General features: G+C 32.9%; 1 protein-coding gene and 3 long non-coding RNA genes across 6 annotated transcripts; all 4 read right to left on the reverse strand.

Moving 5' to 3' along the window:
- Window positions 1-383: 383 nt before the first annotated feature.
- Window positions 384-1,922, reverse strand: LOC140757762 (uncharacterized). Its single transcript, XR_012104025.1, has 3 exons — window positions 1,742-1,922; window positions 978-1,136; window positions 384-531 (listed from the first exon to the last, which is right to left on the reverse strand). It is a non-coding gene; the product is annotated as an uncharacterized LOC140757762 (long non-coding RNA).
- Window positions 1,923-2,673: 751 nt separating this feature from the next.
- Window positions 2,674-5,475, reverse strand: LOC140757765 (uncharacterized). The gene is made up of 4 exons (XR_012104026.1): window positions 5,306-5,475; window positions 4,453-4,611; window positions 3,702-3,858; window positions 2,674-2,813 (listed from the first exon to the last, which is right to left on the reverse strand). It is a non-coding gene; the product is annotated as an uncharacterized LOC140757765 (long non-coding RNA).
- Window positions 5,476-5,839: 364 nt separating this feature from the next.
- LOC140757766 (uncharacterized) lies at window positions 5,840-7,925 on the reverse strand. 2 transcript variants are annotated; one of them, XR_012104028.1, is made up of 4 exons: window positions 7,686-7,925; window positions 7,086-7,256; window positions 6,398-6,544; window positions 5,840-5,997 (listed from the first exon to the last, which is right to left on the reverse strand). It is a non-coding gene; the product is annotated as an uncharacterized LOC140757766 (long non-coding RNA). The 2 variants fall into 2 exon arrangements; XR_012104027.1 differs by having other exon boundaries at window positions 6,394-6,544.
- Window positions 7,926-9,625: 1,700 nt separating this feature from the next.
- On the reverse strand, window positions 9,626-13,381 carry LOC140757764 (uncharacterized). Of its 2 annotated transcripts, XM_073093638.1 has the most exons (6): window positions 13,207-13,381; window positions 12,396-12,515; window positions 11,675-11,878; window positions 10,584-10,740; window positions 9,862-9,985; window positions 9,626-9,782 (listed from the first exon to the last, which is right to left on the reverse strand). In XM_073093638.1, the coding sequence occupies exons 1-6, from the start codon at window positions 13,345-13,347 to the stop codon at window positions 9,767-9,769; spliced, it is 762 nt and encodes a 253-aa protein (XP_072949739.1). In that variant the 5' UTR covers window positions 13,348-13,381; the 3' UTR covers window positions 9,626-9,766. The 2 variants fall into 2 exon arrangements, with proteins under 2 accessions (XP_072949739.1, XP_072949740.1); XM_073093639.1 differs by lacking the exon at window positions 9,862-9,985 and having other exon boundaries at window positions 9,630-9,819.
- Between the last annotated feature and the right edge of the window lie 1,744 nt (window positions 13,382-15,125).

The raw sequence follows: 15,125 nt of genomic DNA on the forward strand, positions 1-15,125 counted from the left end.
TCACACTATATAAAATATATTAAAATGCTTTTTATGTCTCTGCTTCAGAATGAAAGTTTCAACCAACCCCTATTAGACTATTTAAGGACATCTGACATTCTGGTTAGCGAGTATAATATATGGGCATAGTCCGGGTAAAACTGCTAGTCCGCTCTGAATATAGAAATGAATCGCATCGCCATAGCAAATTGTGTGACTACATGTGCTCGCAACAACTTCAGAGCGGAATACTAGTTTGGCGCGGACTATACCTTATCTTTATATATCTGTATCGTAGAGGACTGGAATGGCCTTCTCTCCAATGTCAAAGAGTTATAGAAATGGAATATTAAGAAATAAGCGTTAATATTGAAAAGTAAAGATACTCAGACACTCACGTAAAAGGGAAATTGTGGGTACCCCAATATCAAGATAGTGCTTACAGTCAGCGCTCGCAATAACCATGCAAGACGATATTATCACATAAACTAGATTTACTATTATCGATAACACCACTCCACACATGTACCAGGTCGCTGTTTTTGGTATACTCTAAAATCCAATGAATAAAATAAGTTGAAAGTTGCTTTTATACATCATTTTACGTGATGATAGATGTTTTTTGCCGTTCATAGATAAAAGTTATGTTGTAAACAATATGACAGGAATTGATGTCTCATACAAATCACTTTTTATAATATAAATAGGAGTAGCAGACGAGCATGCAGTTTACCTTATGGTAAATTTCTATTGCCGTCACCCCAGGTAAGACTAGATTCGTACCTGAGGAAGTGAGGATTAAGTTGGAATGCCTCGGAAATGTTCGTCTTCCGTACCCTACCTTTTTAAGCAGAGCACACCAGCGCTTAACACTGCAGTTATTAGGCAGAAATAGGTGTGGCGGTGGTATCGCCGGAGTCAAATCATAGAGGATTCTAACACCTTCATACTTACGATCTAATTGAAAACCTAAATGTATATAGGTACTACCTACTTACCTTTAAAATCCCATAAAGAAATATGATGCTAGCTATAAAAAGCAGTAGATTGGTAAAGAACATTACAAAGGCAGCTGATCTCAACACTAAATCGAAATCACTGTGTTTTTTTTGACACGACGAGTAATGCGCAGTACAGGATGAGGTTCCGAAATTTAACTGAAACAATTATTTAATTTATATTAGGGATATTTAATTGTTCAATCTATTAACATACTTATTATGGTTTGACAACAAGAGACCTGAAACACCTACCTACCTATCAACCTGCATTAAAATCAAAGAAGATGATGAGTAATAACGTAACTTTCAGAACAGTGTCGATTATTGTCAGCTCGGTGTTGAATTGGCGATGTTTTCAAAGAATATTATGTGTTAAACCTAAAATAATGGCATGTTTAGGCCAAAGTAGAACAGGTAACTCGGCGACCACGTAGATCGAGGTAAATAAGACAACGGGAAACAATTGGATTCAAAAGGCACGGGACCAGCTGGAGTGGTGGTTAATTAAGAAGGCCTAAGTCCAGCAGTGGACCTTCCTTACATAAACTCAGATGCAGTAGCCATTCGGTCTTGAGGGTTGCGATGTGTCCAGAACGTTTCCAAAAGAAAAAAAAATGTGTTTTCTGGTGGTACAAATGACCGTATACATACGATAGACTGTGTATACATACCATATGGATCACCCATAATTTTGCGTAGATAATATTATTAAATATTTTCGAAAACATTAAAGGGTTCTTTATAAAAAATAAAAAACTTACAATAGTATAAATAGCAATTAAGATGCAACCAGCTTTTAAGTTTACACAAAAACAACATTCTTTCACAGTAGGTAATTTATCAAAAATAGTCATTATGCATTAACTTTATGTATAGTACTCGTATAAATAAAAATATTTCCTCGTAATAACGATATGTACTTTTGTATCGAGTCCGTTTTTGACAGATACATGACAGTTGATAATATCTACAGATAAAAGCGAAAGTGCAGTCTATGGCGTAGGATATAGATTATAAATATTATAATATTCATACTACATATTTCGCATGCATCTTGTTTTCGTAAATTGTTTTTTTTTAATCTGTTGAATTCATAGAATTTTTTAAATTATAACAGGTATATACTTACCTATTTTTTAATAGATTTTTTAATTACAATTATAATTACTGAATACATAATTTAACAATTTATTATTATATTATTTGAAAATGGTCCTTTATGTTCGGTTCCGGAGGCGCCGAGCCACCGCCACCTACTTCGTGTTTATAAAAACATTGGTAGAAGTAGCTGTGTTTTGGTTTCAAGGATGTAGTGAGGGAAAGTCTAGTCAATGTTAGTCTATGTCTAGCGTGGTACAACGAGGTAAACGAGCATGTTCATTTCATAGTAACTGCTGCCCGCAGGTTCTATCCCAGATGCGTTGCTACCATAAGGATGTTGGAATGCCTCATATAATTGTATTCCCTGTCCCTTCAGAAGAGAATATAGCTGAGCTTTGCACTTCTTAATAGGCAGAAATAGGTGTTGTGTTGGTACCTCCGGAGTCCAACCACAAAAGTTCTAACATCTACTTTGATGTTTCATATAAACAGATAAATATTTTCAATTGTCTAGTCTTCATCTAGAATTCAAAATGGCAAGGAAAAAATAGAGAATATAAGTTTAGATATTGGGTACAATAAAACAAACACTTCATAATACATTATTAATTTTATTTCAGATATCCCAAATGAAATAACACGTGATATTTTGGGTACCTATAACTATTAGATAATAATATGTTTACATTTGGTCTTTATAGCTTCTCACCACTATTATAAAGTACATCCAAACTGAAAAAAAAACAGAACAATAAGTATATTGAATGGAAATATGTATTTCACACAAAATAAAATAAAATTTAAATTAAAAACTCGTTTTGCTTTTTCTGCTATCGGATCAACTATTTAAGCGTCCCTAACGATTTTTATTAACAAGTATTTACTAAATTTCGCTGATAAAACATTTCTAGTTGTCCCTTCAAATACGACAACAGAGCTTAATACTGCTGTTATTAGACACATATAGGTGTATCAAAAGTTGCATGCAGATGCATCCAAAGTTAAACCACGAAGGATTCTACCACCTTCAACTGTAAAATAACAATTATCGATAAAGTAGTGTAGTGACAATAGATAGGTACTTACTTAAAAGGGAAACAACAGGTACTATAATACTAAAATTTAAAATAACAATTATCGATAAAGTAGTGTAGTGACAATATATAGGTACTTACTTAAAAGGGAAACAACAGGTACTATAATACTAAAATTTAAAATAACAATTATCGATAAAGTAGTGTAGTGACAATATATAGGTACTTACTTAAAAGGGAAACAACAGGTACTATAATACTAAAATTTAAAATAACAATTATCGATAAAGTAGTGTAGTGACAATATATAGGTACTTACTTAAAAGGGAAACAACAGGTACTATAATACTAAAATTTAAAATAACAATTATAGATAAAGTAGTGTAGTGACAATATATAGGTACTTACTTAAAAGGGAAACAACAGGTACTATAATACTAAAATTTAAAATAACAATTATCGATAAAGTAGTGTAGTGACAATATATAGGTACTTACTTAAAAGGGAAACAACAGGTACTATAATACTAAAATTTTAAATAACAATTATCGATAAAGTAGTGTAGTGACAATAGATATGTACTTACTTAAAAGAGAAACAACAGGTATTATAATACTAAAGCGGTGCTTGTGACAGTCAGAGTTTTTATTAATCATGATAACGTAGATTATTACATAAACCAGATTCGCTATGATCGACAGGAGCACTCCAAGCATGTACCAGATTGCCGTGTTTGGTATACTCTAAAAATCAAATAAATGAGTTTCATTATCTTTATATATATATATATATATTTCTTATGTGCGTGTGTATGTCACTGAACTCCTCCTAAACGATTGGACTGATTTTGATGAAATTTGTTGTGTTATATCCAGTACGTTTGAGAATCGGCTAATATTTATTTTTCATACCTCTAAGTGATAAGGGTTGTTCACCCTTAATTTTTTTTATTTATATGGCAACACAACGTTTGCCGGGTCAGCTAGTTTTCTATATATTAATTCTTCACGGGTGAAGCTACAGCTTTGTTTTGGGTTCCACCAGAAGTGGCGTAGCGCGTAGTGGCGTATTGACTTGGACGTGGAACAGTCTAAAATTACTTAGCGAATAGCATAAATGTTCCTTTTGTTTTAAGATGTTCTTCTTGTACGTATTAAGGGGAGCTCTCTAAACACTCCCTTACATATGCCTAAGGTGATGTTAGATGGTCAATGCAGTTTATTAATAGAGACATAAAAAGCAGGGGCCGACCACACCAATTTAGTTGAACAAAGTATAATACCTAACTTACTTAACCTAACAGCAAAATAGGTAACTGAAATTTCAAGTAGAATTACCTTCCAAATACCGTAAAGTAACGCAATGCTAGCTATAAGAAGCAGGAGATTGGTACTGTACATCACAAAACCAGCTGTTCTCAAAGCGGAATCGTAATCACTATGTTTTTTCTGACATGACGTATAATGCACCGAAAAACTTGAGGTTCCGAAATTTAACTGTAAGCAAATTATTTATCTATATTTGTGGTTTTGACGTTTTGCTAGGATACCTTTGCTTTATTTTTGTGGTAATTTCTCATCAAAATGAGTGCGTTTTTTTTTTAATAAAGGAGCAAACGAGCATGTTGTCTATTTGATATCTGAAGTCGACCTCAGGAAAGATTGAACTTGGTCACAGATTTGAAAATAGTGCTATAAGGCAGAAATAAGTGTTGATATTTTTAGAATACCATTCATTACCTTTGCGTTAAGTCTTTTAATAGTATTATGCATAATTAAGTCAGTTGTTGATACCAGAGTTTTAAGCGCTGCTGTGTTCTGGTTTGAAGGGTGTGGTAAGGGAGACATACTTATCCGAGGCGTTCCAGCTTAGTCCTCAGAGGTAGAGGCGCATCTGTGGCTGACCTCTGGTAGGAATATCTGGTCCTATCTGGGGTTGATTACTGATGTCCATGGATAGCAGTAGCCACTTAACATCAGGTGGTCGGCATGCTCGTCTGCTACTCCTATATTGTAAAAAAGCAGTGGAGTGCTATGACCTCATTAAATACCAATAAATTAATTTTTTGTAGTGGTGCAATGTCCCTAATGGACTCTGTTTATAATATACCTAATCCAGCCTTTCTTTTACATATACGATATTTTATAGCTGTTCTTGCTTTTTAAAAGACAAAAAGGGTTCATAACTTACAATCGTAAACAAAGCAATTAAGATACAACCAAGTTTCAAATTTATACAGCAACAACATGCATTCACAGTGGGTAAATTATCGAAAATCGACATAATGTTACAGTTTTTGCTAATAAATATATTATTTCTTTAGTCAATAATAATGTCGGAAGGATCTCTATAAAGATTTCTTTTTTGACAGATGATGACAATTGCAGCTTATAACCATAGATTAGTACTTATAGCATAGATAAGCAATATTATAAAGTTTATGACGCTTATAGGCCGGTCCGAATCTGGTCCGCGGGCCCGGACTGGCCCGCCTCGGGCTACGATACAGCCCGTGGCCGCCTTATGGTGCAGAATATTCATTATATGTAACCAGATATTTTCATAGACCTATTTCAAAAACCTAAAATAAAATACTTAAAAATATCTTGAATTTCGAAACGAAAAAATATATAAAAAAATCTAGTATATATCTACATACAATAACAATATTTCACCAAAAATTATGTATAATAAGTACAATAAAAATAAAAATATCTGCTAGATAATAATTTATTAAAAATAAAAAATCACTTTTAGAAAATTTACACAAGTATTTTGCAAGCATTTAAACCATTTTTCACCAACTCCTCTTCATTCTCTCTTTTGAAAGGTTTAAATTTCGTCTCTATACGTGTTGACAACGAGGATGAAATATATCCACACTAAAACACGAATAGAATATATAAATAAAAAGTAAAATAAATATTTAAAAATGATCATTTTTATTGGAATAACTATTCCATAAAAACTCTTTTGTTTTCTGTACCTATTATTACTAAGGCTTTGCCAATATTGCAGAATCAAACTGGTTTTGGGCAGATTAGGAGATATCACATATTATATAGAACCTTTTTCGCATGTAGATTTCTCCAGGGTGATCACCTTCACAGGAGTTGACAATAGAATTATTGTAAAGTTACACATAAAATCATAAAGCAGTCGAATGAGAGTTACTAAGATGTCGTCATTGCTGCAATTTTTTGTTCAATATAATACTTATCTTATTTTAAACTGCATTTGGATTTGGTAAATTTTGTTATTATAACCGTCCTACTTACTTACAAAATAAACTAAAAAGTTCAGTACTTCAGCCTGAAATCCACAGTTGTTGGAAAATCCTTGTATCAATTCAATGATACCGAACACTAATGAACATACTGCGGTTATTAAAGCACAACAAATGTAGAAGTCCGCTAGTAGGGGATTAGGCTGTAAGAAAAATTGAGTTAGTATTATTATCCTTCAAGTGTATTCAACGGTATTATATATTATCTTTTGAGAAAATTGTAAAATCATTCTCAAACATAAAGGATTCTTCACAATATTTCTTCATCACTGAAACAGAGGATTATATCTATCTAGGTAGCTATAAATCAATTTACGGCCTTCGAAAAGCCATTTTTATGAATCGCCTAATATGCAACTTTACAGTTTACATGGTTAACAATATTATGTAGTCTATACTAATATTATAAAGAGGAAAACTTTGTTTGTTTGTGAGCCTATTCATTACAATTAGTAATGAATAGGCTCAAAAACAACTGGTCCCATTATAAAAAGTCTTTTACCATTCGAAAGCTACATTATCCACGAGTAACATAGGCTATATTTTATATCAAATATATTTGATAAATAGATTTTGAGGTGGTACAAAGTTTGCCGGGTCAGCTAGTATAACATAATTTTACAATACTATTTGCTGTTACTTAGGTAGATAGTATTTGTTCAACTCGTAGTTCATGTGACTTACTCTAAAGAACAGGCTTAGAAAAAACGAAAAACTGCTGGCTAGTAACATCATTTCGAACATAAAGAGTAAATACATCAAAACGTAGAGCGGTAGTAGAACAATAGTTTCGTTATTGTACAAAGTTTCACATTGTGGTGCCCAGATGATTGCGACTCTGTGTATACTTGATATCTGAAAAAGACAAACAAGAGTATATAAGAAGCATAGTTAAACTGAATAGACCAGAAACATTACTTCTTAAACAGACAAGAAGAACAACTTAATTATATAGACAAGAAGCATAATCTGAATAGACAAAATGCATAACATAATCGGTACATTATATCTGCATTTTGTATTGCTCTATTTTGGTACCAACCTAATATTCACGTTAGAAGTGATGAATTTTATATTATTTAATTCTGTCTATGATTAATTTTATTTAAGGTAAGATTCTTGTTAATGTAGAGTCAACTACAGATATTTATAGATGATAGTGAAAATATAAATTCAGGTGAACTGTATGCATTTTTTACTTATCTCAATTTTGGGATTGTCTTTTTTCAAGTCAGAAGATGGTCTTAGTATTGACTAACCTATTAAGGTGTAAATAAAACTCACCATTCCTAAGAAAATTATGGTTACGGTGGCACATTTCAAATTTCTCGTACAAAAACAGAAACGCTTCACTGGTGGAAAACAGGGAAATAGCCCCATAATATAAATTTACTATAAATTTCACATAAAATTAATTTTCAGCTCCTGTAGAGCTTATATCTAAGTTTTAATAGAGTTTAAATACTGTGTTTATGTTTGATAGAGTTAACCTGAAATTTATTTACATTGTATCTGACAATCTTGCCAAATAACGTGCATAGTGGATCATAGACATGAGCGTAGCGAAAAAAATCCAAACTCTATGAGTTTGGTACTCTCCATCCGTCCGTAGAGATCCGTCACAGATTATTCCACGGAACAAGAAAAAATATTTATTTATTTATTCAAAATTTATTGCATCGCCTCTAAAAATAAATGTACAAAAGGGCAAACATAATGCCTGATGGCACTCTCTACCAGTCAATCCTGGGCTGATGTAGAGAATTTGCAGCAGATGTAAATATTATGTGATATCCACGTGATATCGTTAGTACTTGTTGTTTCGTGGTGAGCCAATATTTAATATTACAGTTACGAGTACTTTTCATTCCTTTCACATCCAACACGAATTCACAAGATATGTTATGACATTCATTCAAATGTCTCTTTGTCTTTTAGACCCTCAGATCACTAATGACTCATACAAAATATAGAGACGAATGGTGTTATGATACTTATCTAATATATGTTAACAATCACCATGGCTCTTTTGCAAGGTGTTAAATAGTATGGACAAAGGTGTGAAAGCTGGCTGACATTTGAAGCTACTTAGTACTCAGAAGTGGCAACTCATCTGTGATCTGCTTGGGGCAGAGCCCCTGTTTTATGTTATTATGGAGTTAATAGTTACCAGGCGTATTGCATGGTCGGTTTTTACTTTCATTTTATAAAAAGTCTTACGCCTGCAAAAATATATCATTATTTTGGTTTATTCCGGAAATCCCCACCGATAAATCCCTACCAGTGGGGATTGTTATTTTTTTGCCAAAAATCCCCACTAATAAAACTAACTCAGCTCAGTGAGGATTTTTGGAAAAAGAACTAACAATACCCACCAGGTTTTATAGTTTCAAAATTTAATAAAAAAATCGTTAATCGTTTAAATTTGTGCATTGTGCATACTTATCTTTGTTTCGTATGTAAGGTAGTAGGTAGGTACAGTCCGTGAGGCCTAAGCTGAGCTTTACATTTGCGTGAGTGCACATGGATAGTGTAGGTGTGCAGTCAAATTAAAGTTTAAACCGGTGTGTACTATTTTTGGCAATCGTACATCTTCTTCACTTCTTGTACCGGTCGCAGAATTGTTGAATTTTTGATATTTGATTTATTAGTAAAATGGCATCCAATATAAATAAACGTGTATGAGGCGAATAATTTAAAATATCTAAACCATCTTTTTTGTTGAAATGTAATTTAAAATAACAGAAATATTTTTTTTATATTAACTAAAAATGAAACGTAAATATTTGGTACAATTCATGAAATGGAAACTTATAAAAAATTTGAAGACAGACTAAAAATTAAAAAATAAGGAAAATAAACTTTGTAGTAGTTAAATCCACCATTCTTCTGCATTGTACAATTTTATTTTCAATTCACAGACTTAGCTCTGATTCTATCTAGACTGAAATATTTCGCGACTAGCTATTATAAAATTTTACAGTGTAACAAAATGGTGGGTTCAAACACTACAAAGTGTATCTACTTAATTTTATTGCATATTATAAAACATTTTTGTTACTATCATTTTTTTTAAACAAATATACCTCTTCAACTACTTTTGTGTTCACTCACACTAATGCTAAGCTCAGCTTAGACCTCGCGTTCTATACCTGCTCGTATTTTCTGTTCAATCTTTTTTTTTCTAACATATCAGGAATGCATTAAAAATCATTTGAATTTGAAAAATTGGTTTATTGAATATTACAGGACCGCCGCCGTTTGCAAAAATACAACTCACTTTTTTCTTATTTTTTGGGTTCCTTTGCTTTTGATAGGTCTTTGTCCTTCAATTCAATACTTTCCTTAGTTAAGTATATTCTTCGTTACGGTGCTTTTCGTCTGTAGGAATTAACCACTATTAGAAAGTAGATCCACACTGAAAATTAAAAGAATAATTGAAATTTCGAAAGTTTAGTACCCGCAAATCTTAGATGCTCGCTCTAATACGTATTCATATGTGTTTCTTAAACATGAGCGGGGTCTTGGGGGTCCTTCGTAATATGACCACAATACCCATAAAAAATGGATCCACGCTGCCCATACTGAAAATCGAAATTTTGCTTATATAAATTTCTCCTGACTGCATAATTATTATGTGTCAAGTAGATACGAGTATATATACCTAATCTTGGATGTACTACGTACCCACCTATTATCTAAAATTGGTTATGGCCACGGAAAAAAAAACACGTTGTTCATCTAAAAATGTATCAAAAACTGTGACTACTATAAGATTTAAAAAGTGACAAATTACAATGGAAACTGGTAATTTACGATATTTTTTGGCTTTTTGACAAATAACATTTTTTTTTATAACATAGGAGCAGCAGACGGGCATGCAGTCCACCTGATGGTAAGTGGCTACTGCCACCCATGGACATCTGTAATCAACCCCAGGTAGGATTAGATATTCCTATCTGAGGTCGGCCACAAATGCGCCGCTACCCCTGAGGACTAAGCTGGAACGCCTCGAAAAAGTATGTCTCTCGTACCACACCCTTCAAACCGGAACACAGCAGCGCCTAACACTGCTGTTATTAGGCAGAAATAGCTGCGGTGGTGCCGCCGGAGTCGAACCACAAAGAGTTCTACCACCTTTAACATAAAGTAAACGTAACCTAGTAATATAAAGATACTTACTAATAAGATCGAAAAGGGCGAAAAAAAACTCAAAAATGGGGAATGAGCCCCCTACGTATAAACACGTTCCCACATATAACATGCCGTAAACGAATGAGAGAAACACTGAGATGAAAGCTGCTATCATAAATGACTTTGACGCACTTTTATCTGCTCCCTGAAAATATAAAATTAGGTAGTTAGTTATTTTTAATCTGAATAGCTAGTATGTAAATAATTACTAAATACTGAAAATGCTATGTAGGTAAGCTCGCTAGTGTAGGTAATGAAAGTGTATAATAAAAGATATAAAAATATTCATTAGTTCATTCAGTTAACTAGGTTAGCATTAACACATTAACATAATTTGAATTTACAACTGAAAAAATATAACTTTGTTACTTAATAAGATCTCAGTTACAACTTTATGTACCTAATCCATCCATAATTTTATTCAAAAGAGGAAGTTGGTATGTAAGGCTTTGTGTTATACAGCCTCAAATTCCCAAATAATATTAAAGTAATGTAATTTAATGCCAACAATAAGATTTAACATGATACAAGTTTACACTTGTAAAATTAAGTTTTAAGTATCAGAATTTAAATAAAGATATATGAATATTTTGACATATTATTTCAATTTAAATGTCCGTTTCATATTATGTACGAGCACATCAAAATTTTTATGTTGAATTAATTAACAGAGGTTGTAATTTACCAAAGAATATGAACATTAAGAGTATAAATTATGCGTTGTATTGTGTATTTATGTAGAGCATAAAATCGTAGATATATAATGATCATTATAATAATAATTGTACCTATTTATAACTGTGATTGTGATTAGCTAGCGGCATCAATAAATGGCAATACAGTGGCTTTCGTTGTTCCGTTGGCACATTGGCAGATTCGTACTTTACATATTATCTAAGTGCATACAATTAATGTTTGCAATTCGCAACAATGTGTGAAATCTGTTATTTTTATAAGCACTAATTTAAAAGGATTTACTTTATGATAAATTTTAGACCGGAGTCATCAGTGTAAAAAATTAACTGAAAGGTCTTTATAAGTAGATGTGCATATGCATAGGTTCTACAATTTCTCCCTACCTTAGACATTTTCACCAGAAAGTTTATACTGATTACGAGGAATACGACGTCTACAATTAAGACGACCCAGCCAAAGTATCTGATGACGTCTACTAATGGTGAGTCGTCGGTATCGTCTTCTGCTTCCCTCAAGTCTGCCTTCGTGGTGTTCTTGATCAAACATGATGGACCCAGACCTGCGTTGGCACCGAATCCGAAACTTAGCTGTTGAGTAAGGTTTAATAACAAATTAGTTTAAAAATACGTTGAGATTCATGTTAGACAGTAGTCAAGGTCTACAAATATTTTAAATAAATCTTAAATGGTAAATGTTTGCATAATTAGACGCTTTCTACACTCACAGCCCCACACTAGGATTCCTTGTATCGTGGGTGCTATGGACACACACAGAGACAAATACACAAAAACCCAGACCCACAAACTTAGAAATCTAAATTCATCATTAGAAATTTGTCCGGCCGGGGATTGAACCCGGGACCCTCTGCGCGTTATAATTGTTAGGTATGTATGTTATATTGGAGCTAATGAGTTCCCTATTGTTCTATCATTATTTCAAATTGATTAGAGAGCGCCTCGTATAAGATTCCCTCTTATACCCTCGAAACTAGAATATAGCCGCGGTTATTATGTAGTCTGTGGCTTATTATAGCGGTATTATATCCTAACCATGAACTGATTTACCTACAACCTTTATAAAGGTGAAAATAATTAGGATACTTACAACATTGCGTAGGTTGATATCGACAACGTCAGGCCGCGTTGAGCTTGTGGTCACAAAACACGACACTCTTATCACATAGGCGTGTCGCACCACCGCCCAAGATAATGCTGGACTTGTTACCTAAAACAATACTCATATGAAATACAGATATACCCGAAAATCTACTATAATACCAGATCAGTACCCTTACCAGGAGTTTTAACGTTTCGACAATTATTTGTCCATACAAATTCCAATCAGCGCCCCTAGCGGATTGTGTCAGAACTAGGAAATCGTATGGGCCAATACGTAAACAAATACCAAAACAGTCATTTTTGTCGAAACGTAAAAACTCCTGGTAAGGGTACAGATACATTTAAGTTTTGAAGTAGTTAAAAATAATGGTTATAGTACGGTACCACTAACACATTACCTAAGACTACACTTGGGTGTTATAAAACTGTATTGATTTTAACAGGGTTTAAGGTAACGTATATCAGATAAAAAAAAACTATATCAAACGTTCTCACTTCATAAGGAGTCCTATATGCAAATAGAACATGGAAGTAGTTCTACCTAAAAGGCCTTCTTGTGCTATATAATTATAAAAGTGTTCTATTATATTTTGAATAGGGGAAACATTATTCAAGGTGAGTAATACAAAAATAGTGGGGAAGAAAGTCTCCTTGAGAAGAAAGATTGCCTCTGAGTGTAAAACTGTTGTTAGGGATTTTTTTCTACTATAGGCACAGAAATATCTGAAGGAAAGACACAGCTGACTAAAGAAGAAGGTGATGATTGATTATACTTCTAAGTTAACGTAGGTACGAACAATTCCCAAAACAGCAATTATGGCAGCAGCAGTTTTTAAATCGTTAATACATCCACAGCATTTCGACACTTCTGGAAGCTTATTCAATATCGGCATGTTAGTAAGATACAAAAATAAATGATATTTATAATAAAATAGCATAAGTCGAAAAGTATGTATGTCAGTTTGATGTGACATAACAGATTAAGAAGAATTCCTTCTCTGTGAATTTAAGAAAAATAAAGAAGTCAACCTAAATTACAGACCAAAAAAATTTAATATTATACAAACGCATATTGCTAAAATTACATAAAGTAATAATTCATTTTTTTTGTTCCCATATTTATAAACACGAAGCTCTACTTAGTTAAATAAAAAAAAATACGTAATAAGTATGTAATATAATCTAACGGCATATCAGGTACAATATCAGCTATACTTTTATAATTTACATATAATTATAGTCGTAAATATCGTAACGTAATTATTTAGTCAGGATACATCTGAGTAGAGCGAAAACAGCAAGTTATTCTCCTTAGATTTCATCACAATACGTGGCTTAGTTTAAGCTCCGAAAACCGGGGATTTCAGCATTATTGCTACGGGAGGCGAGGGTGTTGGGGCGCGGGGAAGGCCTCTTAACAAGATTACATTGGAGATAAAACGGCTCAGATAATAGCCCCAAGTAAGCCCGGCCCGGAGCCGGCTCTAAAACAAAATTAAAATTGAACGAAATGCAAAAACTTTAGGAAACGTCTTTTTGCTTACATAACAAGATCTTGTTTGGAAATAAGTATCTACTCGTGTGTATTCTTGTGAATTCTGATATGAATAGTTTTTTTTTACTTATACATATGTATTACTTCTATATAAATACCAGATTAATAATACGAAGGGACGGGACGGAAGGGTAGTTATGAAGAAATAAAATAAACCGAAGGAAAATGATGACAGTTCATAAACCAAGCATTTTTTTTAGTCTTAGATAATTATATTTTTTTACAAAATATTTTTTATATATTGTAGATTGGATACCTATATAGGTTGGTAGAATATTGCCCATGTGGTAAGCTGACGGGTCGTTTACTGAAATGTTATTCCTGAGATCCTAAACATACATTGTTACACACACGCTTGCAAATATGGGCATACATAATTTATTTACCGATATTCATACCGGGCCACTTACATCGAATATACAAGTAGGTATACGCTATACAAGTTATCTTCGCTGGCAATTGTCTGCTATCGATCGAGCTGTTCTGCTTGTTTCAAATTCAATTCACAGAGTGGGAATAACAATAAAACCGTGTTCGGACGATATCTGCACTTGGCATCACCTGCGCCCGGCACGTGAATCGAATATATTAATCCGAGGAGAAAATTGATGATTTCCTAGAAGTACCTATGTAAGCAACGTAAGCATCTATATTTAAAGCAATGTATGTAGAGACCTATTTGTAGATAAAGTTATTCTTAAGACTAACATCAATTTATAATAAAATCATGTATACGAAATAATATTAGAGATATTATTTTTAAGATAATTGTGTACCTATACAATTTGTATTGTAGGAATTTACAATCTATGTATTAGAAAATTTTCAGTTATTGATCTATCCAGTATTTACTTTCTTTATTATTACACAAATTGAATATGAAACTTGCCTAGCCAATAGTTATTAAAATTTCTCTAAAATTTTATATAATTTTCAAAATTCTTCTTAAAAAATTATTTGTGAAGATTAAGACTGTATTAATCTTCACAAATAATTTGATTTATGTATTTTTTATCTCAAATATATCACTAGACATAAATCAAAAATACTAACATGCGATTGATCTATCAACTTCATTGTGCGTGGTACCTACACATAAATCACATCTACGCTTACGAAACCCATTCCGCGAAGAACACCCGCCATCCGAGACGCCGCACT

The sequence above is a fragment of the Epargyreus clarus genome, unplaced genomic scaffold (assembly GCF_041222505.1).
Source record: "Epargyreus clarus isolate Ecla_fem2 unplaced genomic scaffold, WU_Ecla_fem_2.2 ptg000005l, whole genome shotgun sequence".
NCBI classification, from domain to species: Eukaryota; Metazoa; Arthropoda; class Insecta; order Lepidoptera; family Hesperiidae; genus Epargyreus; species Epargyreus clarus.

Coding starts and splice junctions, on each gene's coding strand:
- LOC140757764 (XM_073093638.1), bottom strand. CDS start 13,347: ATGCTATTTTATTATAAATATCATTTATTTTTGTATCTTACTAACATG. Junction 11,879..12,395: donor ATATCAACCTACGCAATGTT/GTAAGTATCCTA, acceptor CTTACTCAACAG/CTAAGTTTCGGATTCGGTGC. Junction 9,986..10,583: donor CGCCCTTTTCGATCTTATTA/GTAAGTATCTTT, acceptor TTCGATTTTCAG/TATGGGCAGCGTGGATCCAT.